The sequence below is a fragment of the Halictus rubicundus genome, chromosome 10, assembly GCF_050948215.1.
Source record: "Halictus rubicundus isolate RS-2024b chromosome 10, iyHalRubi1_principal, whole genome shotgun sequence".
Lineage (NCBI taxonomy): Eukaryota > Metazoa > Arthropoda > Insecta > Hymenoptera > Halictidae > Halictus > Halictus rubicundus.
Window position 1 is genome coordinate 2,378,516 of NC_135158.1, and position 25,003 is coordinate 2,403,518.

The following is a 25,003-nucleotide window of genomic DNA, read 5'->3' on the forward strand; positions in this document are numbered from 1 at the left end:
ACAGATGTTTGCTGCTGGTGACCTTGGATTGCTCGCGGAGGAAGCAGTTTCCATTGTGTGCTTATGTTTCTTGCGTCCGCCTTAGGATTTACATCGTGTAGGCTCCCGTCAGAACTATTTTCGTTTCGAAGGATAGAAATATGCAGTTTGTCTTGTTAGGTGTCGGTTAGCATCCGAGACCTTGGGTCTCGTGCAGGTGGAATAAATCAGCTGGCGAGACCGTGTCATTTTTCTTCTTGCACTATTCTTCAGGATTTCCCGGAGATCTTGACCTGATGACTCCCTTGTCATGGCCGCCGTGGTTTCAGAATTGATTTTGTAGCATAAAAGAGTTTAATTTTCGGTTGCTTGATGGTACTGAATGGACCATACCGACTGTACCCAGACATTATGATTGCACTGTGAATTCTACGCGTTTATGACAAAAATGGGTCCAACAGTGAAGACATTGGAAGCATGTAAAAATGATTTTCATCCTATTCAATGCGGAAGAAAAGAAAACAATTCTCTATTTCGGGTGGAAAATTTGTATTTCGCATAAAAATCCGCAGCTACGTTTCAGCCGTCTCGTTAGGCGTTCGCAATTAGCATCGGCGATCTAAAATAAAGTCTCGCGTCATCTCTATCAGTATTCCTCGGGACTTGTTTCTTCCGCGGGGAGTCTTCGGACCTGCTGCTAACGAGTCTCAGTCGTAACAATTTCTCTCGCTAAATTAGAATATCGATGAACCATCTACGAGCCAGCAAACTGCATTCGACCGCTGCACGCCGATCAATCGTAACGCCTCGACCTCGGTCTACGAAACATCCAGGCCCCGTTAAACAATGTCGATGCATCCCCTTTAATTGGTACAAAGGCGGCCGGCTGAAAAACCTGCAGCATCTGGCGCGTTGCGTTTATGCAATCCTCCGATACCGTTCGACAAAGGACGCGATTCGTGTACGGCCGACAGACGAATCGGTAGTCCGCGAAGCGCGATGGCCACCTAGTGTTCCATTTTCTATTTGCGTTTGCAATCGAACGCTCGGAGCTGCGGGAACGTAATAAAAACGAAGAATCGTTCCGAGAGTCCGATTTCGTGGGCGAGAAACCGAACGGGTTGCGATTCCCGATCGAGATAGCATCGCGTAAGAGCCCGATACTGCAAAGTGAAACGCGTGCGTGCGTGCGTGCGTGCGTGCGTGCATGCGTGCGCGCGCGCGCGCTGCAATGCGTAAATACGATGCACGCGGCACGTTACGTTGCGAGGCATGCGACGCATTATTGCAATCGCAATTGCGGGTCGTCCGGCTCTTTCTCGTTCTCGTTCGACGCAGTTTCTCGATGCACCCGGCCGATTCATTAAGAATTTATTATTATCGATGATGTCAGCGGGTAAGTGCAGCCTCGGGAGCCGCGGGGCCCGGTTATCTGCGCTCGTTGATAAGCTAAGTGCAATCTCCGAGCTGCAACCAGGAGCAGACTGATGATTCCGATGCGCGTTGAATCATCGACTAGCTGACTATTCTTCTTTGGTGTCGTTCGCGTCTTTGGTAGGTTCACGAGGATCTCTGGTCGCCAGAAGCCTCCACGGATCGTTGCGCTAGATCGCAACGAATCTCGAGCGGCCTCTCGGATCGGCGGTGTTTATCTGGCCCGATCTTTCAGAGTGTTCCGGAGAAGCCTAATCTCGGCCCGTTGCTGGCTAATCCACGCGCTCCACTTTCCTGGTCGTCGATATCGCGAGCTGTCCATTCATAAAGTTCACGACACGACCTCCCGGATAACTTCCGCTGGAACTTCGGCTGACTCCACGGATAATTTCAGAACAACGTCGGTCGCTATCGGCCGTAAAAATAGAACGCTAGAACCTGGCCCCCGTCGTTAAAATAATCCGATTCTGTCGCAATTAACGCGATGTAACGCTGATCAACGGCCAAGTGCCGGACCGCTATCGGTCTAAGTGACCGGTTGAACGCTATCATAATTTGCTGTTCCCGGCTCGGACGCTCCGAAATATTTCGCAATGACTCCGCTATTGACTCGACCAACGCTGACAATTAGTCAGGCCGCTCTGTCTCATCCGCGAGCTCCGTTCTCCATCCTCGAACTCTGACCTGGCTGTACCGGCCCTTGCGAATCCTAATCGCTGTTGTACCGAGGTACTGAACTTATATTACATTGACTAACAGGCTCGCGTGTCCACGGCTGACGTAAATGCACCCGGGGGGCTCGATGGCCACGCTGACGTCAACGGGGCCCGGGGAAAAGTTGTCTTGTCGCGGTACACGCCCCAACGGATAATCTAATCGGCGATGTTTTTCTGCCAGTCTGCAGCCTCGTGTCCACTCGACGACACGGTTATTGAGCAGTGAAACTTTCCGGAGCGTTGGAAGTCGATTCGACCGTCTGGGATCGATGGCAGCAGAGATCGCTCCGTGGGGCATCGCTCTGGCTCCGTTGGGAGCGGTGACATCGCCAAGAATTGAAGATCTTGTCGAGAAAAATGCGATGAGAATATGTTTAACCCGTTTTTAATTCGCAAGATGAGATATTGTGGAATATTTATTTGCCACTGGGGCAAGGATTGCCCCGTGGGGCACCGTTGGGGGCAACAAAGCCACGCCTACTTAGCTAAATGGTGTATCCACAGAAAAACACTCTGATAGAATTTAAATAAATTCAGACTGTTTTATATTGATCGAACTCAGACATGAGTAATCGTAGGAACACGGATGGCCCCGTGGGGCACCGCTGGGGACAACAAAGCCACGCCTACTTAGCTAGATGGTGTATCTACAGGAGAACACTCTAATAAGATTTAAATAAGTTCAGACTGTTTTATATTGATCTAACTCAGACACTGGCCTGGTTCCAATAAAAGCAGACAGGCTTCATCCTATCAAATTGGCAAGATGGAACGTTTCTTTCCCATCAATGAATCTCACTTGCCCCAGGGGGCAAACTCCAGTGATCTAAGAGAAAACGAGCAAGTATCATCTGTTCATTGAACTCGAAGTCAAGAATTCGGAATTGCACGTGAAGCCAGATTGCCCCACGGGGCACACGGCTGGCTCCCAGGAGACCGACGAAACCACGCCCACTCGAGCCATTCTGCACTACCACGCGAACGCTAAAAGTCTCGGATCTGCTTAACAACTTTCTCCGGGATCACTTGCCCCGAAACATTGCCCCGGGGGGCAATCGCGAGCAGCGAGGCGCCCCGGCAGGATCTACGGTCACGTGGACAGGCGACAGAAGGATCGATCGCAGTCACGTTCAGCCTTGCACACTGGACGAGTCCCGCGTAAGGTCGTAAACCAGTCCGGTCGGATTTTTCTCGGTCCGTAGACGAGCCGAACGGAGCCGAGCAGAGCTGAGCGGAGTGGAGCGGAGTGGAGCGGAGCGGAGTCGGCTCTCTCACATCCGCCTCCGGAATCGCACGTGAGATCGTGACTGGAACAATGGCACGCGAACGCCTCTGGCGCGACAGTTTTCTCGGCGACCTCTCTTCCGTGAAACCGACCGGCCCTGGAAAAACGCGAAGCCGCCGCCGGCTGCTTTCTTAACGGATTAATTGAGCTAGATCGCTGGATCGCGCGGCTCGGCCGGCCCGTGTCGATCCTCGATCGATCGGCATCCTGGTCACGCGCTCTTGCGCGGACACATCGGGCTCGATTGCAGAGGAATCTCGTCGTAGATGTGCTCCGGGGTCGTCTCGCAGCCGAACGTTTGCAGGCGGATCCGAGTCGACGGAGGACGGTCGTAGTGGTCGTCCTGCAGGAAATCTGGACAGAAGAATTTTTTCTAATTTTTTCGAAGCTCCAATCGACGTTATCGACATGTTCGTTTTCACATGTGCCAAGTATCTTACTCGAATTCGGCTCGGCGCCTTAACTTTTCCTAGAAGCATAATGGGGCTGTCACAAAGAGCGTTTTTCCAACTTTAATTCGAGCCCTCAAATGTTTTTAAATTCCCACGGAAACGGAATGTTCGAAGCGATATTTTATCCACGCCTAATGCGAAAGGGGGGAATTTTTTTTCCAAAGAAACTGTAAGATACAATGAATGTAGAATATAACAAAATTTTCTTATAGTGCTTTCAACAGGCCACCTGTGGCAGCCTTGCGAAACGAGGACGCTGATGGATAGATTGTGGTTGTTTATGGAAATATGGATTTCCACAGAGTACTTTCTGGAGACCGAAGACAACGATAGCGTTCTGTATTCCACCACAGGTCGATTTGCAATTTAAAAAAGACAAAAATCTCGGTACACTTTCTTAAACCGTTACTCTCGACCATTCTGCAGAGGCTCCAAGAAAATGCATGCAAACACTCGCAACAAGATCGGCGATCAAACGGGCAACTTACCGCGCAGAGTGCCGGATATTCGAAGGCCGATGGTGGCAGCGCCGTTCGCATAATTGCAGGCGGGATCGATGCCGGGGATCGTGAGTATAGCGCCAGCCTCGGGGGTGGACGTGAAGAACGCCGGGATCTCTCTAACAGGGGACTCTGAAATTCGAAACGGAAGGATTTCGAAGAATCTCTCGGCGAGGAAATATCCGCGAGCAATATTTTAAATAGGATTGCAGGCGAAAAAGCTCCGAGAAGGGAGAAACGGCACGAGAGAAGCGATCTAATCCGACGGCGAGTAATCCACGCCTCGGAACGGTTCAAGATGGCCGCGATAGGATTACAAGGATGAGATCGGGGTCAAGGGCGACCGGATTTCACCGAGACCCGTGGAAAAGCTGGATTCGAACGTGCTGATACTCACGGGGCAAGGTGTTCGCCAGGGAGGGGCTCCTCTTGTCTATGGTGCCGGTGTTTTCTTGGCCCTTCGTCTTCTCGACCTCGTAGATCGAGACTCTGGCCGACTCGAGCAGCTTCGAACGCATGTGCAGCACCATCACCACTGCCACCGAGGTCAGGCCCAGCGAGATGATCGAAGCCACCACGATTAGGGCGATGTCCAATGGGATTGAAGGCAGGTGCATCAAGTCTGAGAAAAAGTTGATTCGTTTGAACAGGGTTTGGAGAGAATGCGAGACCTATCTTACTAGGATCTACACTGTCAGACAGAAAATATTTAGAAAGTATGTATTAGACTTAAACCCTCGATAATAGAGGTGTTTTGCTAGAGAAGGTGATCGGCAAACAAAATCTTATTAAACTGACTACGAGAGATAAAAGATTGATTGATAGTCAGAGACCTAAACCTTCGATAATAGTTAGCTAGGAAAGGGTGCAAGTCTCATAGATCTTGTCACGCGGTTCATGAACCGGGAAAGGTTTGCGAAACTATGATCCAGACCTTCGATAAGTAGTTTGCTAGAAGGGATCGAGCCAAATCTTATTAAAGAGACTGTGGAACACAAAAGATTGGGAAACTATAATAGAGATAGTTAGCTAAAATAGTGTGCACACACAGGAAGTTACGTGTGATCACACGCCGTTTACGCCGTTGTGTGTGATCACACAAGAAGTTACGAGGTCTATGAACCCGAGGTCTGTGTTTGTTTCGCAGAAGATCAAAGGTGGACAGGGATACACCGAACCCGCTCTTCTTCCCATTTTCCTCGCGCCGAACCCGGTTTCCATGGTTACCTTTGTGAATATTCTTCACGTAATCCGATTTCAGCGACGGGATCTCGTGCAAATGACCCTCTCCGTCGTCCCGGTGTCCGAGAAACGGGTTCTTCATCGCGAACTTGTCCTTCTCCAGGTTCCTCCGTCCTTCCGGGACCGAGACCAGGACGATCACGGGCCTGGCGGTGCTCGAATGACCGTCTTCGGTCGTCTGCGTCCTAGTTTTAGGCTGATCCCGGGTCGTTTCCGGGCTCGTTGTTTTCGGGAGATTATCCGTCGCGACGAACGCCTCGTCCATGGCTAGATTCCGAAATAGAGAAAGACCGGGTACAATCCCATTTCCATCGGCGAAACGGATTCGGTTCGACTCGGTGCCGAAACGATCCCTCGATCGTTACATCGTCGAAAGAGAGACATTCAGAATAGTTAGACGTGTCCAGGATTTTATACTGCTATACTTCTGTAACCGTTACTGCACAGTTGATTGGTCCCTCCTATCGATTCTTTCCAATTTCATTTTCCATCGATTTTCGCGCGTTTATAACCGAAATGAGTAGCTGCATTTTGAAACGGGAGAAAGATTATTTTTTGATAAGTGGCAATTTTTATGTTTTAGTTTAGAGATCCACCGTGAAATGATTACTCCAGCGGGAACTTCGGCGTGTGGAAACGAGAGTTTAAAACACAACTTTCCGGCAGAGCTAATATTGAACAGGATCAACAGTTGCACCACGCGAGTCAATATTTGACTTCGGTCTTTTTACCTTCCGTCACCGTTCCCGTCGTCTCGGTGGTATCGGTAGGCGACGTGGATCCCTCTCGATCACCGGGGAGCGTGATGTTGGCAGCCTCCGCGGTTTCTTCGGGATGCCGTCCGGACTCGATGCACACGCCTGTCTCGGCATCGCACCTGTTGTCGCCGCAGTCGCACGGAAATGCACACCTCGGTCCCCAGCGGCCTTCCGCGCAGGACTCGTTGCACCTGGAAGGTAAACGCGCGGTTACGCGTGCGAACAGGTCCGATCGAGATGATCGAGGCGCGCTTATTAGGCGAGAGCCGGGTTCAATCGACAGGCGCGTTTACGCAATCCGAGGAAGTCGAAGGCCTCTGTCCTCTGGCAACGCGGACAGGAAGCGCCGTTTTTCCTCGGTTTCTATAAATAGCCGGAATCCTTCCGTTGCACAATTCTCCCGGAGCGGTTTGTTGGCTCAGGTTTTATGGATCTGTTCCTCGTTAACGGGACCGATGATCGCAAACGGCTGCGCGTTGCCGTTGGGCAATGCCGCGCCGGTTAAAAGCCGGTCGCCATCTTTCTCGCTACGGGGAAATCTATGCGTTGGAGATGCGATCTTACGTTCGTCCGCGTAATCCTGCCGGGCATCCACACTGTCCGTTCACGGGATCGCAGTGCACCTTCACGGCGCAGTTGCATTTCTCTTTGCACTCCGGGCCCCACGTGCCCTCCTCGCACACTGTCAACAGAAGAAACACGTGGAATTTCGAGACCGCAGTGCAAACTTTGAGGAAACTTTATTTCCTCTCTGGAACCCGAGAACTGGGAACAATTTTTTTGAACAATGTTGTGCCTTTTCCTAATTCGAGTTCTTAAGAGTTTGAACATTCCCATGGGAATATGTTCTGAAATTGATTTGAAGCGAATCCTCACAAACCAATTATTTTTGTCTGAAATACTGATCGGGACTTATCGATTTTGTTTCTGAATTTTCCTTGGAACCTAAATGATCCTATCGTAAAGGGCGATCGTCCACCTTTAATTTAAGCCCTGGAACGTGAAAAAATTCCCACGGGAATACATTGTAAAGTCCCGTTTAAGGCGAGTGAATTTTGACCGAGCCAATAATCGGGTTCTCATCAATTTTTTGGCACGCTGCCTCTACCATAAAGTGCCATCTTGCACCTTGAATTGGGGTCTTTATTAGTTTGAAAATTCCTGCGGAAGCAGCTTTTTAGAGGCGACATTTTGCAAGCGGCACCTAAAGCGAAAGCAGCGGAGCTTCCGCACGAGGATCCGGGTTCTGTTTTATGGCGGAGAACGCTGATTTCAGAATCACGACGATCGCTCGCGCGAAAATTGCCGGCCGCACGCGTTCTCGCGATCGTGGAAGGTCGGTCTGTTTCATCGAGCGTGAAATGTATCCGGCCTGGCGGAGCGTTTCGCGCGCCCGCGCGCTTCAAAGTCCGCGAAGCTCCCGGAAACGAGACCGATCGGTCGCTTATCTTTCGATTTCGTACAGCGAGACCGTGGATCCTCGGCCAGCGACCCGTGAAAGAGCTCAACTATGCGAACATTTCTTTGATATCCCTCTAAAGGAACGAACGGATTCACCGGAGGCCATCAAATAAAATTAAGGGGAACAGAGACTCACCGGTCGCACAGTCCTCTCCACCGAAGCCAGGATTGCACTGACAACGGCTCGGCGAGACGCAGACACCGGAGAAACAGTTTTCGCAAAACGGTTTGCACTTGATCTCAGCTTGGTCGTCCGATGACATCATTTGGTAACCCTCGCAGCACTCGTTCACGCTCCTCGCCCTGGTCTCTGTCTGCAAAAAGAGCGTGATCCTTCAAAAGACTCTTCAACACGAAATCAACAACGTACAAATTTCGATTCGCTTGCAAGATAAATAACTCCGCCATTTTCTAACATTTTCGCTTTCAAAAAATTGCAACATGCAGCTAAAAGTTCCGTCTACGTCCTCTAAAAATTTAGAGATCCCCGCTCAAAGTCTTACTGTAAAAAAAATTCTGAAACTTTACCAATTTCGAAACGTCCAAAAGAACTCTCCTGATTCCCGGATAAATCACTGTACTTTTCTTGGAAATATCCGAGTGGAAAGAGGATAATGAGTTTGTTCGAAGCGCGGAGTGTATTCCAAGTGGTCCATCAACGATAAGGACACCGTTTCAGCGATTTAGCCGGCCGCAGGGTGTTAAATCGAGGACTGTCCGCTCGATCCAAATGGAGTCGCGAAACTCGAATTCGATAAACCAGCGGGTCGTCGTTGGGCGTCCAAACGAGCCGGTAGTTAAGGAAATGATTAGGGGAGAAAAAGTAGGCCGTACGGACTGCGTTGGTTTTGGCAGAGGCGAGCTGTTGGGGTCCGTTTGGACCGGATCCCACTTTCCTCCTACGAAACGGATCGTCAAACGGGAAGGGGAACGGGAACGGGAATGGGAGCGCGCCCTCGCGAAACGAAAGCGAGTGGAGGCACGTGCAAACGTGTAACCGTTCCGTTCGTAATCCGTCGTAAGTGGATACGCGCGAGAAAAGCTAAGTCCGCGTCCATAAACCAACCCGCCCACTCCTTCCATCCGCGCTCTCACTTCCTCCGTAGATCGCAGCCGCTCCGATTCTGCCTCGATCGTTTTACACGCGAGTCTGAGCGGAACGATTGCGCCTCCTTTTTCTCGCTCCTAATCTTCGATCGCGTTCCTGCACGCTAAATCCACTCGCCAAACTGGATCTCTTCGATCCCATCGTCCACCGAGTAAATTAAATCTAACTTCTCGATCCCGAAGCGTTTTCGGGAATTTTTCCAGAGAAAGGTGTTGGAGATTAGAGTTCAAAAGTTGGTGCGTTTGTTAAGCAACGTTTGAACAATACACCCATATTTTTTCAGGCAGATCCTGCTAAATCTATTTGCGAAATTGAATTTTTTCGATGCCCTCGGCTCCTCGAAGAATGAAAGACAACTTCTTTTCTCGAGGTGACTTTCGGGAATTTTTTCAAAGAAAGGTGTTCAAGATTAGAGTTCCAAAGTTGGTGGGTTTGTTAAACAGTATTTGAACAATATACCCAAATTTTATCAGGCAGATCCTGCTAAATCTATGTGCGAAATTAAATTTTTTCCATGCCCTGGGCTCCTCGAAAAATGAAAGACAACTCCTTTTCGCGAGGTGATCTACGGGATTTTTTTCAGAGAAAAGTGTTGGGTATTAAAATTCCAAAGTTGGTAGATTTGTGAAGCAGTATTTGAACAATATACCCAAATTTTATCAGGCAGATCCTGCTAAATCTTGAACATTAATAAAAATAGATTTAAAGAAAGCTAGAAAACTAGTACTCGTTTGTTCCCCGTTTGCTAAGAATTGTTTGTGTTTTGCAGTGCGCGCTATGCAAACAACGCGAGTTGCGTCGAAGACATCGGTCTAAAATAGAAATGACATAATTCAGGACGCGAAGTGTGATCCCCGAGGAAATTCCCGCAATTCCACGGTGCTCTAATCATTTGCGATATCAGCAAATCCGTAGATAAGATCCAAGACGACACTAAATCTGGAGTAATGAGGTGAAGGACTGTTTCCAGGGGCGCGTTAAGTAGCCGTCTAGTATATTACACGACGGGAGCTCTTTATACATAAACCAAAGCCCTAAACCGAGCGAAACTGTTAGCAAGTTAGTTCGCAAGCTTGAGCATCCGATTAATCGATCAACGTAGCAAACACGTTCACGGTGGAGATACTGTACACGCAAGTTCAGGATCACGTACCCGAATCAAGGTACCATAATCCTGCTTATGGCGCCTCGAACGAGGTAATAATTCAGGGGACACTGTCTAAAACCGGATAAACGTAGAACGGGCACCAATGCAAATTTACTGCGCCAACCACGATCGTCGATCTGCGGATTCCGGATAAGGAAATTTGCCATTTCCTTAAGCTACGTCCACACTGACGCTACGTCGACATTGTGGACATGGTTTTACGTTGCTTCCGGAAAAGGGCCAGCCTTTCACAGATCTCTGCAGCTTGACAAGCGTTTTCTCGATATATGTCAACAACACGGGTCTTGCCAACGACATATATCGTCCAGGAGGTCGCACCCGATTATGTTTACTCTCCTGGGCGTTCAAGGACTCTCGAGCTTCGCGGCCCCTCAGGGGCTATACCCCACGGCAGTGGGGATAGTTCTGCGACTTTTATCAGCCAGGTGTCTGCGACATATATCGCGAAGAGACTCTACTCGAAATAGCAAAAGCAGCATAATCACTTCTTCGCGTCACTTCTGAAACAAGATTGACACACAAAAAATGTCGGGAACGGGCAAATGTCAGAAGCAGAGAAAGTAGGCCGACGCACTCGAAATTGTCTGCAGAGGAAAAGCAAAAGAGCCACTTTTCGCTTCGCTTCCGCGAAAGAGAACAACGTACAAAGATCGTCGGCAATCTACGGAGATCTGTGAAGCCTACGAAGTGGATCAACGCGGTCGACATCGTCTCCAGCACAATGTTGCAACGGGTATTTCCCGGTGCAGCGACGGAGGAGCTCGTTGCGCAAGCAAACGGCTCGCGGATTAATCGCGTCAGCTACCGACGCGACGCGGCCAACTGGAGCAGCCGTGCTCCAGTATAAATCATTAACGCGAGCTCTTTATCGCTCCGAAATTGTTCCTTTCACTCTCTGTCAACGGGCGGCGCGAGAAAAATTCCGCGAAAATCCACGCACGGAACGGGGGCGAACCATCACCCCGCGCGTCAATTAACGATATCATACGCGGAGCTTTCGACATCGAGCCAGCTCTATTTCTCGAGCCAAGCATACCGGCGTAACGATACCGAATGGATGCCGATTTAATCTATGCCCTGGAAACGCGAAATATTCCCGCTCGTAGATCATTCGGTCGCGTAGCCGATCGACGTAATCCCCGCACCACCTGTTTCCGTCTTTCTCGACCGTTTCCTCCGATCCGCGGCGGGTTCGGGATCGGGTTTCCCTGTCTGGTCGCGTTCCTAATTTATACGAAGAGAAACTCGCCGCTAATTGGAGGGAAACATTTTTCCACAGCCGTTTCCGCGAGATCGCGAATAGAGACATTAACTAGTCTGATGCTCCTAGCGTGAAGCGATCTTTGGGAATTTCCTTAAAGAAAGGCGTTGGCGATTGCAATTCCAAACTTGACAGGTTTGTTCAGCGACATTTTTGGAATATACACAAATTTTTCCAAGCATTTCTTGCTAAATTTACTCGCGGAACTACATTCTTCCGATCCCCATCGATAAGTTACAGATAACTTCTCTTTCTAAGACGATCTATCGGAATTTTTCAAGGGAAGCGTGTTCGGGATAATAATTTCAAACTTGGCAGACTTTTTAACCAACATTTGAAGAATCTACCCAAATTTTGTCAAGCATTTCCCGCAAGGTAAATCCACTCGCAAAATCCGAGTCTTCCGATCCCCTCGACTCGTGAATAAATTAAACGTAACTCCTCTCCTTAAGGCGAGCGTTGGGAATTTCTTGAGGGAGAGAAGTTCGAGATAATAATTCCAAACTTGCCAGGCTTGTTAACCAGTATTTAAAGAGTACTCTAAAATTTTTTCAAGGAATAATAATAATTTTTTACGCAGTTACAGCGACAATACTAAAAACGTTTGAGAAGATACTGCTGGAAAACGGGAATGACAAAACGAGACAGAAATGAAGAGAAGACTCGACCAATTTTGAGAGCTCTCGATGATAATCGAAAACTTGAATTTCCCCGATGATAAATCGACGATTTGGTCCCGCAGTTTACCTGTTCCAGGAGAAACCGGGTGGCCGCTCGCCTTCCGCGTGCAACTGTGTTCCTTAATCAATGAATAATCGCGTTTGGACGTTGCTCCGGAATATCTTGAAAACCGCTTGCACTTTCCAGGAATTTTTCGCAGAACTCCAACCGGTGGGTCTAAAAATTGCGTGAAGCGAAAGCTGGCCGAAGAGTTTCCGCGAGCGAAGATTTAATACCGAGGAATCTTGTAAATATTTATTGAAAATCCGATTAAGTCGATCTTGATCTGACGAAACCCGCTCCTTATAATTCAGCCGATGCTCTTTCATTAATTATACCGCGGTAGGATTTCGTAACACGTTGGTCGAGTTCCGTTCGCGTCGGGAATCAATTAAAGCGCGGAATCACTATGATTATGAACGACGACAGAGCGATCATGACCATAGTTACTCGGCCGTAGCGACAACGGGAACGGCAACGATTTGCGCAACATCTGTCTCGTTTTTCGGTGGCCGATCGCATAATTGCCCCTTAACTATCTTTCTACGGTGCTCGTAAAGCCGGCACTATAGTCGGTTCGGGGTATCGATTGCTTCGCGAACACGTAACCGCCTAAAAGTTGTGCAATTCCGGGGTTTTCTATCGTAGAAAACATCGTGCCGACCTCGGGATGTCGAACGAGGGGCGCCATTTTGCTCCTCTCTTACGTCGCGTTTTCACGCCATGCGCCAGGGACGTGGATCGTTCCATTTTCCATGGAATCCCGGGCACTTTCGAAAAATTCCAGCAGCTCCCGCCGCGTTTTTCCACGTAGGGCCTCGCGGTGCCATTTACAAGCGTCGAGCAATCATAACTCCGCCTCGTAATGCGTTCAAGGTCCGTCCCATTGTCTCGCTAATGCACCCATTGTTGTACTCTATCGTCGATACAGTTTTCGCCATCACGGCGCATTATTATACAAACGGCGCAACAGTTCGGGCAAACGTAATCGACGAGATTCGGCGATTTTAATCGAACTAGGCTTCCGTTCTCCACACAGCTTAACAATCGACTATAAACACGTTCGCAAATTATTAACTAGTTTTATTTAAACTACGACATTGCGGAAGTAAAAGGTGTTGTCCTATGACGAAACTAACGAACGGGGTGCAAGAGAATCTTAAGTTGGATCTAATCTGTTATTAATGCTGCGTCATGGGAGTTTGATCCAGGAATCGACTGGCATTTGAGTTATGAGATGCTTATGGACGATAAAATTACCGCATTAGAAATCGATACTGTGACTAATCATTCTCTCGATAAATTAACACACCGAATTCTCACCGACATTTACGATAGTGCTCTCTAATGAGCTGTTTGTAACCGGTGGGGGCGAGCTATTGCTCCCTTATGGATTGCAGATCTGCTGGCTGTAAGATTACAGAAGAACTGGCTCCAAACCGGTTCAAACTTCCTCGATTTTCTTTGTAGCAACAAGTATACTAGTTCCGAAAAAGTCGAGAAGCATAGATTGACACAATTTTATAGGAATACCAGTTTCAAACTTTCTCATACATACATACATTTTTAATTACAGACATTGGTGGTGGCCTTTCACAGTTCTAACCACCAACTGGGTCAAGCCAGATATCATTTGCAATCCTGCAAACGTTCAGGATTATAGATTCAATTGCCACAATCTTCTAGAAATGCTGCTCTTAAACCAGCTCAAACTTCTTCATACTTCATAATAAGTGAATTGCATTGTTTTTCAATGTACAGAATTGTAGGTATGCACCGGTTAAAATTAATTGGCTTCAAACCAGTTCAAACGATGCTGTACTTGTATTATTGCAATCAGTGATCAATGTCTGACAGAGTCCAATCTTCAAACAAGATCACTGGCCAAAATATTCGTAAGGAATCTCTCCAAACAACCTCAAACATCCTCATACCATTTTAGATTCGAGAAATACATGTCATTTTCTGTTTCCAAAGCCTGTACCAACGCTCACAGACGTAGTGGGCATAGTCTAATAGAAAACTTGGTTCCAAACAGCCTCAAACACTCTCAAACCAATTGAATCTCAGTAAACAGGTGTTATTTTCTATTACCGAATCCTGTAGCAATGCTTACGGAGACGCAGCGGGCATAATCTTCTAGGAAAATCGTTTTCGAACCGGCTCAAACATGCTCGAGCCTCTTTCGCCAAGGACTATTGCAACAGTGGTTCTGCCAATCGTTCTGCCGGTTCGTTTAGCGATCGACGACCGACATCGACCGTCCGTTGGCCGTCGATCCTCGGTCGCGAATGCAGTTATTACGTTATCAGCTGCATCCTGCTCGTGCGCAACGCGGTTTCGAAGCGGAGGCGCGCGTTCGGAGTGATCGATACGCGGGGCGGTTTGTTGCAACGCGTGTCGAAATCCGCCCGAGCCGAGCGGAACCCCCTTTACGAATTTTTCACGGCGAGGAAAATTCCCGCGCGGATCGCCACCGCGCCGCGTTCGAAAGTCCTTTTCCGCGCAGCTCGGCTCAGCGCAGCGCGAACGTTGCGCAAAACCGTTTGCTCCGCATTACGCGGCGTGATGTTCCTACGCAATAAATATTAAGCCCGCTCCCGGCCGTGAGAGACTTGGCCAACACACGCGATACACGACCGAGAGTTCGACGCTACCACCTGTGTGCACCTGGCCGCGGCTCTTTCTCATAGAAATGGCACCCCATTGTCGGTCGAGCGTTCCCCAGCTCCGACTGGATCACCTACAGCCTGTCCCGCAAGAGTATACGCGAATTAATGCGGAGTACAGTGAATGACATATTCATTTTACCCCCAATTAATTTTATCCCCTTTAACTGTTTCAATATTTTACAAAGGAGGAGGTGAATTCTCGATATATGTCAACAACGTGGGTCTTGCCAGCGTCGTGTATCGTGCAGGAGGCCTCTCGAGCTTCGTGGCCCCTCACGGGGTATACCCCGCGGTAGTGGGGATAATTCCGCGACGTTTATCATCCAGGCCTTGGCGACATACATAGAGAAATCACTGTGCTTCTATCGTAAGTTCCGGACTGCGAATTTTTATGCGAAATGAAAATAGCAAGCTAGGTCAGTTTCTTCCCTCAATGATCTTAGCGAGCTAACAGTGACACAGTTTTGCAGGACGATGTGTTTATGGTCGACGCGTTTGGCCTAATGACCCGGTCTCGCCCGCTTCCACAACGTACCCTCTAATCTCGCGATCATCTGAAACTCCTCTTTGTCCTAGACATTAGACGTTTTATAGTCGGGCTATCTGCCGCGGGATCTTGATGACCTTCCGATCAGAGATCTCTCAGGCGAAACTTGGGAAGGCGATGTGAATTAGATCTCTATCGGACTGGGACACATGCCGGAGTGCAAGCATCTTAGGCCTTCGCTTGCGCGCCGAGATTCGGATCGAGCGTAAATTAAATGGCGATTAAACGCGGCGGGTGGAAGTTCAGATTCGTGTTAACCCTTTGCTGTGAAGCGAGTTCTCTCTGTTTCGCATCAGAAATGGCTAAAACATTGTATAACTTATTTTTATCCCCCATATTTAGCTTTTCCAGCCTATGTAAACTTCGTCTCGAGCGTGGATCGATCTAACCGGGGAGTATACTAACGAGGTAACTCCGTATCGGAGTGGCAGAACAAATAATTCGTAATCGTTCACGATCGGTGTAGCAAGAGTCCAGGCGCGATGGAGACAACGTCTAGCAAAAACTAGAACCATAGAGGAAACAGTAATATTCAGCAAGAACTGGAGCTCCCGAGGTTACTCTACGGGACAACATACTCGAGAAGGGTGGCTCGCGGAATTTCTAACAGTCTTCGTCGCAGCCGCGTTCTCTCGCCGCGATTTTCCACTCGAGCCCGTCCGCCATTGCGTTAATGGGAGTCGATTGCGAAACGCGTGTTCAGGCGAGACCTCTTTTCTCTACCGGCGATCCGCTATCTCGATCATCGCGCGTAAACACGCGCAAAATTCGACGCGATCTCCATAAACCTGCCGACTCTTCGGTTTACCCCGGAGAGAGCGCAGGTGATTCCATTAGCTTCTCCGGAACACCCGAGCTAATTAAAAAGAACTCTTCGTAATTCTGAATTATTTTTCAACGCTTACGACGCTGAAAGTCGGAGTACCGATTTCTTTCCTGCATAAATCAACGCTGTTATGTGCAGTTTTCCTGCTGCAGTGGGAAACCAAAAATCCCTAGACAGATCGGAGAAATGATTCGAGTGAGAGAAATTCTTGTAACGTTTTGAAACGCGAAGGAAAATTTACTGAAAGATCCAGGAAGCTTCCCGAAGCATTTAATTCTAGGTAAAATGATTTTTCCGATCTCTCGAGTCGGCCGATAAATCGAGTTCGATCGCCAAGTATGGTTCGGTCCGAGCTTATTTGCATCGAACAACGGGCTCGCTTTCTTCCGGTGGCAATTCCCGTTCGACGTAGATCTGCGAAGCCTGGTTACGCAAGCTCTGGCTCGCCGTTAAACCAGCGGAATCGTCTCGGCGTCGATCGATCCGGCCGATAAATCGGAACACAGCCGCTGCGATCCCCGGTTAATTGATCTATCTCGGCCGGGGCCGGCAATTAATCGGACGCTGTTCGCGCGTATCGCATAAATTCATCATATCGACCGCGCGTTTTCCGCAACAGATCCCACGGACAATCGGCACACGATCCTCTCTGTCCTTCTCTACAACCACTAAAAGAGAGAGACGGAGAGAATAGCCTAGGCGAATTCCATCGGTTTAACTTTCTTAATCTCGTTAATTATTCCGACGGCCGCCGCTTTCCGCGAGGAAACAGGCAAACCGTATCATTCGCGCGAGATTGATGGCCACCAGAAACGTTTTCGAACTTTCCTCTAATTATCCCGTTGCGTAATCGACGCCCAGTGTCCTCCATCTCGCGCGAAGATAGTCGGCCCAGCAAAAACCGAACGGACATTGTACGCGCATGAAAGTGTAACTGTCGCTTTAACAAGGCGCTGCCGGCCGACCAGGAAATAATTAAACGGGAAACATTACTGGCGAAGAGCTGATTAACGCAATGCTATTTTGCTTCGCGATTCGGAGAAACGAGTCCGGCACGTTCCACCCACGCGAAAAACTCGACGCTCAGCGACCAGCAATACGGCGACTGAGATTGCCGTCGGTTGCGAAAAAGTGACTGAGAAATCCACAACTGTACATTTTCAACACTAAACCTGCCGACCATTACAAGCATTTGGTCAACGTTTCCACATAAAAATGGCAACGCTAAAATTGCGAATTCTTGGACAAAAAAATGTATTCCATTATTTTCCACAAATGAATTTTTATAATTTCAATAATCGCAAAATGTAAAACCGGTCATCTGCTGATTATGGTAGGTTTAGTGGGAATGACTTGAATGTGTTACCAACAGCAGGAAATGTTTGCAACAATCGGTTCAGACTTTTTCACGAAAAAGATTCAAAGAGCGTAGAAAAATATACAAAGGAGATGAACAAGTGTGGAGTTTCACTACCGCGCTCAAAACGTGGGTCAGTGGCGACTCTGTGAAACTTGAAGAGGATTCGATCAGAGAGAATCTGAAACAAAGTTCGAACGGACAATTGTGGGTGTTACGAATTAATTAATTGGCGCACCTAAAACACATGAGGGTGCAGCAGTATTCCGGGCGAACTTTGTAAGTGGAAGAAACGGTCGCAGTGGTCCGGATGCAAACACGGACTGCACCGTTGCATTTGGAGACGTACTGCTTGAGGTAACTCCGCGGACCGGAAATACAAGCGAAGCTACTCGGTCCCGAGTTACAATAAGTGTTCGGCGTCCGGAAACGCGTCTGCGGCCAAGTGTCTCGGATTCCAGGATCTGGGAGCGTGTCGCGAAATTTCCCGTGTCCGTCCGAGGCAACGAGGCGACTCGTCTCGCTCGTCCTTTTTTTTTCAACCGTTTAATGAGACGCACACGAGGTGCTCTCGCTTTCCCTGCAATTAGCTCGGAACCCTCGTATCGACCGTGAGAGCGACAAGGACTCGGCTCGCCGCTCGCAGACGAGCCCAGAACACCGGAAGACCTGCTGACTCTATTGCCGCTTGTATGGGGGGACTGTTACATCGTCATAGGCAAATTTATTGCTAATGCATCGGCCACTCCCGCCATGCTGCCAGGATCATCGATTTTCCATGTTGAAACGACATCTACAGGCCGTTCCAAAAATGTTGTACACCCTTCAAAGGGGTGATTCCTGAGGTTATTTGAAGCAACATTTTCCTTTGCGAAAATGTTCTCCGCGGATTTGTTAAGGAGTTCACGAGGAGAGATCTATATTTCCTTTGTAATAAAATGGGCGTGGGTTAGTTGCTCCCAAGTGAGCCAGGGTGGTGCTCCCCGTGCCATAATGAATCTACAACAAATCTACAGTGAGATAACACAGAGTGAACCTGTTTCAATTTTGTCAGTGATTTGAGAGAAGGTTCTATCTGTCTCGTGATTAAGTGGGCGTGGTTTAATGGCCCCCAATGGAGCCACGACTGTGCCCCGTAGAGCAATCTGTACCTACGACTGTTGTAGAGCAATATAAAAGAAGCTGAACCTTTCTAAATCTCGTCAGTGCCCTACAAAATGTTTCTATTTGTCTGATTCTATCTTCTGGCTAAGTGGGCGTGGCTTCGCTGCTCCCAAAGGTACCGATAGAGCGTCCTGTATAGCAATCTGTGTCCGAGGTTGATCCAGAGCAGTATGAAGCAAGTTAAACAATCCTCAATCTTATCAGTGTTCCGGGAGAAGGTTCTATCCGCCTGATTTTATCTTTTGGTTAAGTGGGCGTGGCTTCATAGCTCTTGTCGGAACCAAAACAGTCCCTAGACTCGTCCATAGAGATACAAAAAATAGTCTAAACGTCTTTGAATCTCGTCAAATACCTAAAAGAAGGTTTCATCGCTCTTTAAACCAAATGGGCGTGGTTTCGTAGCTCTGAGCGGTGCTCCGCGGAGCCAAAGCATTGCCCCAGAGGGCAAGCAGTGTTCAAACCTTTCCCGAAGCCTCCCGGATGATTTCCAACTCAATTTTATCGCACCTTCCCAAACAGTGTTCATTTTATCGCACCTTTCCAAACGTGATCGACTGAACCAATTAACAGACGTCGGAACAAACGGTTAATTAAAATCCCTGGCGCAGGTGCCGCTCCGGCAACCATCTCCCTTCTTTTACAAACGCACGCTCTTGCGGTGAAACGGACGCGAGGAATGAAAAGTTCTCTCCAAGTCGAAGGTTCGCCGAGGAGTCTCGAGAGCTTTGCTATCGGGCCGCTTTCAACCGTAGACGTCGGTCTAAAATTCGCGGGTTGCGAGCAGATACTGGAAGAGCTTCCGAGCTATTCAGACACTCCCCGGGCAAGATTAAAGTGGAAAAACGCTGAAGCATTCAATCCGGAGAGGTATTAAGTCAAAGAGATTTTGTTCGACCGTCGGGAGATCGGGAGGCAAGGAATGGACGGCCAGGTTTTCCGCGAAGGTCAAAAGTTGAAACGGTGTGGAGAGCTTACCTTTATCCGGAACCGTTCCCGCAACTCGGTTCGCGTCTTCAAGCACCTGGGCGGCATCTGCAGGCACCAGGTGAACGTGTCCACGGTGACCGGCTCCAGGTACCTTTCCATCGACGTGACCGTGTAACTGAAACGTACGATCGATCAATTAACTATCCGACGCGATACCCTTATCAGGACGGTGTCGGCGTGCCGGAACGCAATAATACGTCTAGGTTACTGTCAAGGCGTGTCCGCGAAACTGGAGAACGCCACAAGCAATTTCACGTCATTCGCGGAAGAACCCCGAAACATTTTCTTCCGACCAGAATTCCCATTGTTTTCCAATTGTTTCACTCACTTCTCCAGCCTCGAGCATAGACCATCTGCCGAGAGCACCCTGGAGGAAGACACGATCAGCAGGAAGCTCAGCAGCCATACCCTCTCGATGCTCATCTCAGCAAAATCTGCAATCAGATCGACATCAAAAGTTTCTTGAAGTATAACCGCGCGTTGTTATGCTTACGAATAAAAATCGCAGTCCGTACTGACGGCTAGGCCTGTTGCGATGTTCTAGAACGTCCCGAGTCTAAACATCCCGAAGAGAGGTCGGCGTCGTTGCAGGTTAATACGACGCCCTCGTCGTCGTCGTCGATATCTCGCGTGTCATTCTTTCGCCGGAAGCGGGCAGAGCTACCGTCTGGGCAGCCGGTGTCCCTGTACGCAGAAGTGTCTAGTTACTATCGGTAACACGAGACCAACGACAATACGATAACACGATATTACGATCGTCGAACCGTTGTGTCCGAGAGGCTGATGGAAAAGCGCGTTTTCCAGAGAAAGTGGTCGGCCATGCGATCGGTAGTCGATCTTGCGAGAAAGCGTCGCAGGTATTCGTTTACAATGTTTTGCGATGGTCCACGCTTTCGCGTCTTACCATTAACCCTTTTTTTATTGCCTCATTACTAGACGGCGGACTTTGTGCTCTTACGATAAAAAATTCTAGGATACCGGTCTCTATTTTAATTCTGATATCAACGAGAAATATAAATTTTGCGGATTAAATTCGGAAAAATAAGGGCCCCCTTTTTTCAGTTTCACTTTGGATTATACAGTAGACAAACATTATTCAGGAGGATCGTAGTATGCTTGCCGGGCTCGAGGTAGCTTTTAGAAGTTCGAAATAGTTTCGCGAGTCTCTAGAAACGCTCCGAGTGCGCCAGCCAGTTCCGAAATGAAGAAAATACCAGAGAGACTGAGGGGAAAGGGGCGTTCGTTGTTCAGACGACGCGGCCGGAAATTGTGTCGCCGATATTTGCCGTGGAAGGAGCAAACGGTCCCTTTCAAAGGACGTCCTTCGCGACAGGAAGTATTAACTTGCTCCAATTGGCTGATTGGCTCGACAATACACGGGTGACGCGTCTAATAAACATACGACCCGACGTAAATAACGCGCCGCCGACGAAAGGTCGCTCGAAAGAAGCCTGCGCGGTGAAAACCAGCTTTTGAAATTTCTCGAAGAAACCATTACCTTCGCAATGCTGCGAGAAAATTGCCCGTAACACATTCGTTATGAGCGAATAAAAATGGTCCGGTCAAATACGAAACTGTGAAAACATTCGAAGAATCGAATGACGTTACATAATTTTGAACTTCTTCAAATTATTGAAAGAGGTAATACATTTTCATTCGACTTCCGTTTCTCACGAGTGACTTGCAGAATTTTTATTTTTATTTTCGGGAAATACATTTTCATTTCACTTCTGATTCTCTCAACTGACCTGGAGAATTTTTATATTGCGCGAACACGACACAAACCTGCTTCAACTTCGGAAGACTTCCGTGAGAAATTTGTTGGTAATGACTGTTAAAGTAACGTTCAAAATATACGCAAAAAAAATTGCCCGAGTTTCAAAATCTCAGAGGAATCTCGAATTCATTGAAACGTTTGTCGGAGGAAATGATTCAAGCTTCGAGAACAGGAAGGTAATCAGGATCGAATTGAATTTCGATTTCAATGGCAAACTTACGTCCAGTCCGATGACGCGTTTCCAGTTTCGATGACACTGAACACCGTCTGATCCAGTTCTACTGTCGCTGACAGTCCCGCTCCCAGTTCGATGGGCCTCCATCGACCACATGTGGTTTCTAGTTCAATTTCAATTTTTTCCAGCCACCCCATAGAGAAGGAGAGAATGGGCGAGAGTGAGAGAGAGAGAGAGAGAGAGAGAGAGAGAGAGAAAGAGAGATGAGAGGGCACCGCGCATCTGTTCGAATCGTGAGAAATACCGTTACCCGTCCCCGTCCCCGTCCCCCCCTGCACAATACATTATCTTGTCACGAAGCGTCTCGTGAATGAACCGGCAGCCAGGAATGCCACTTATTTCGAGGAAGATAGCATCTCGATACCCAGGTTCTCATAGGAAGACACTTATTTCGAAGTTAGATCTGCCGATAAACTACGAGAACGTCGATCCTGCTGGCGTCTCGATCACCTCGATCACCTCGATTACGTCGTCGGACTCGTCTTCGAGCGAAACTCGACTTTAATGGAGCCGTTTGGGTCGTTTTCGACGTCTTTCACGATTACAAAATCCTCTTATCTAATAGAATTTACTGGTTGGTCGACAGGCCTCTCTTGGACCTAAAACGTTTTTCTAATACTTAAACTTTCGATTTGCGCAACCTGGAGACATTCCTCAATTTTTCTTTCGAACCCTCAAGAACCCAAGAGAACATGCTGTGGCCTTCGGTAATAATATATTACTTTAAAGAAAATGGTTTTGGTGAAGATTTTAAACAGAATCTGTCAAAAAAGTGTTGGATTATTTTCAATATTTTCTCTTCTTCTTCAGCTTCTCAGACCCTTTCTTCAGTGATTAACAAAATGGTACAGGGCTTAGGGAAAAATCGGGCTGCCTCAGAAAGAAGGACTAAAAAATTGTACCTTGTTCACGAGGAACAGGGGACGATGTCTACGGTATTAAAAAATTGTAGGAAAATCACAAACGAATAAAATTTAAATTATCGGCTATTGCGCAAACCGTGACCCAATAAAGTCAAAGTTATCTAACAGCATCTCGTTTATGCGAGTTTACGAACAAAGATTAAAGACACCCTGCACCTTCTTTTCACAGTGAATGGAAAGTTGCTGGGAAGCCTGCAGCATCCTAAAACCGTCGAATGCAAAATCCACGAGCAATTACACTAGAGCCCGCCTCGTAAACCAGTTAGCAGGTCGTCGAGTGACTTCATTTCGCGTTTCTCTCGGATGACTATGGCAAAAAGTCGACACGTATTACGCGATCGAGTCTGGCGAAATTATATCGAACGCGTGGCGAATTACCACTCGTGCGCGTTCCTTTGGGTTTCTTTTTTTCTCGCGACTGTGGGCAATTTTGTAACAGTCGTTGAAGACGAGTGAGTTGGGTTAACTGGTCGTCGGCAAAAAGGTTTATTGCTCCTCTCGTGATTTCAAGTGTACGTAAAAATGTTGAAGCCTTAAAACAGTCGATTCAAGGATTTTACAGGATCCAGAAAGAAACAAGGGTGACGACATGAGAACAAGGGTGAGAACATTTTACGACCTTGCGGAATGAAATTAAAAAATTGTACAAGACTTAGGAAAGTGTAAGCGACGATGGCTAGGACTTAGAAAAATGTGGCCTCAAAAACTTGGATTAAAAAATTGTACACGATGTATAAAGAACAAGAGTTAGTGTCTATAGTATAAGAAAATTTTAGGACCTTGCAAGACGAAATTAAAAAATTGTACAAAATCTAGGATCGCACAAAAGATGGTTCCTAAGGCTTCAGAAACTTGGATTAAAAATTTGTATACCATGTAAACGTTGCGAGGGGTGATGTCTATGTCCTAAAAATTTCCACAGCGTTCAGAAATGGTGAAGAAGTGATTTCAAGGATCTAAGAAAAATGGTAAGGCGTTCAAAAAATTGTACCACCTACAAAAATCTAAACACTATCTCAGGAACAGGTGCACGGATGAATGAGCCGCAAAAGCGCATCGAAATCGGCCCGAGAATATCATCGTCGAGATGATGAGTGACGAAATCAGCATCGGATCGGTCGTTAAAGAAAATCGTCCTGTTCTCACGGCTTCGGAAAAATAGTAATTGTTACGGACGGCTAATTTCCGCCGAGGAATCCGTAATTACCCGGCCTCTCGGCAACAACGAAAGGCGATTTGCCTTCGTACGTGATCCCCGTGGAATTTCACAAGCAATTATGTTACCACGGTCCCCTCGCCGATCAGCGAGAAGGACACGCGAAAATTCGCGAGATAAATCATGCGTCGCCAGGCTAATGATCGTGTTGCGCAACCGGAGACCGTCTAACGCATTCTCACGAGGAGTGCGTTAATTAGAATGCCGCGAAAAATCGCACGCAGTTACGCCGGGATTAATTGACGAAGCTCTCACGTCGAACACGGGACACGCGCGTCTCGCGGGAGGAGCACGAGGGAGTGTCCGCAATTAGGCGAATCTTTCGCACAAAGGGTTGGCGAAATCGGTGGATTAGAGAGAACCGACGTTGCTCTCAGAGAAGAGCCGGGAGACTGCGAACTCTGCGAATTATCATTCAATCGTAAAACTCGTTTCGCAATGCTCTATTCGAGTTTCCGTTAGTGGTTCGTTATTTCTACAGGTTTTGCGTTCTTAATCGCGTCGTTCGCGCGAGTAAAAAGCTTAATGTTTTATTCAGTGAGCGGTCAAATACAAGAAAACCTGTACCTCAACGGACGTTAATTTTGACCGCATTTTTAGTACACGAGATCCGATCGGAAACAGAAGACGAGTGTTTCATGGCAAAATACTGCTCGAAAACGCGAATTTGCACGAGGATCCGCGGTCTGTTCGCGATTAACGCTGAATGGCGTCTATCCGAGGCAATTTATTATTGAATAGACGTGATGGCGCGATACGATTCGCAGGCAGGAGTCGCGATAATATGCTCGAACTTTCAAGCAAGCAGGAATTGCTCAATGAACACGTAGGAAGTCGAAATTATGCGAACGGAAAATACGTACGAATTGATTGGTCCCTCGGGGAGTAATTGCAGTATGAAAACAACGGTCCTTCGTTCGATGGATCCAAAGGCCACAAGGATCCACAAGCTTTATCCACGGAAACTGGAAGCTCTCGCTTTCACTGGGCCCGGCGCCGGTCCCGAAAATCTTCGGTGATCGTTGGGACTCCTAAAAGGACTCCCGAAGATCGTCCTCTCTCGAGGGAAAGGTGAGATTCGCGTAAGGGCGAAGACGTCACCGACGCTTTCACAGACCGATTCGCAACTGGCTCCACGTCCGTAACGAGCAATTGGTCGTCGCCGGCACTCGGAATGCACTTGTGGCACAATGAACTCCGACCCCAGTCGACAAA

At 48.0% G+C, this 25,003-nt stretch overlaps 1 protein-coding gene across 2 annotated transcripts; it reads right to left on the minus strand.

Moving 5' to 3' along the window:
* Positions 1-380: 380 nt before the first annotated feature.
* Positions 381-25,003, minus strand: LOC143357990 (uncharacterized). 2 transcript variants are annotated; one of them, XM_076794770.1, is made up of 11 exons: positions 24,652-25,003; positions 20,131-20,321; positions 19,966-20,071; positions 19,626-19,752; positions 7,964-8,141; positions 6,931-7,048; positions 6,340-6,557; positions 5,594-5,875; positions 4,764-4,988; positions 4,355-4,498; positions 381-3,768 (listed from the first exon to the last, which is right to left on the minus strand). In XM_076794770.1, the coding sequence occupies exons 3-11, from the start codon at positions 20,058-20,060 to the stop codon at positions 3,626-3,628; spliced, it is 1,530 nt and encodes a 509-aa protein (XP_076650885.1). In that variant the 5' UTR covers positions 20,061-20,071; positions 20,131-20,321; positions 24,652-25,003; the 3' UTR covers positions 381-3,625. The 2 variants fall into 2 exon arrangements, with proteins under 2 accessions (XP_076650885.1, XP_076650887.1); XM_076794772.1 differs by lacking the exon at positions 24,652-25,003 and adding an exon at positions 21,635-21,721.

Coding starts and splice junctions, on each gene's coding strand:
- LOC143357990 (XM_076794770.1), bottom strand. CDS start 20,060: ATGAGCATCGAGAGGGTATGGCTGCTGAGCTTCCTGCTGATCGTGTCT. Junction 19,753..19,965: donor CTATGCTCGAGGCTGGAGAA/GTGAGTGAAACA, acceptor CGTACGTTTCAG/TTACACGGTCACGTCGATGG. Junction 3,769..4,354: donor AATATCCGGCACTCTGCGCG/GTAAGTTGCCCG, acceptor TCTTCTGTCCAG/ATTTCCTGCAGGACGACCAC.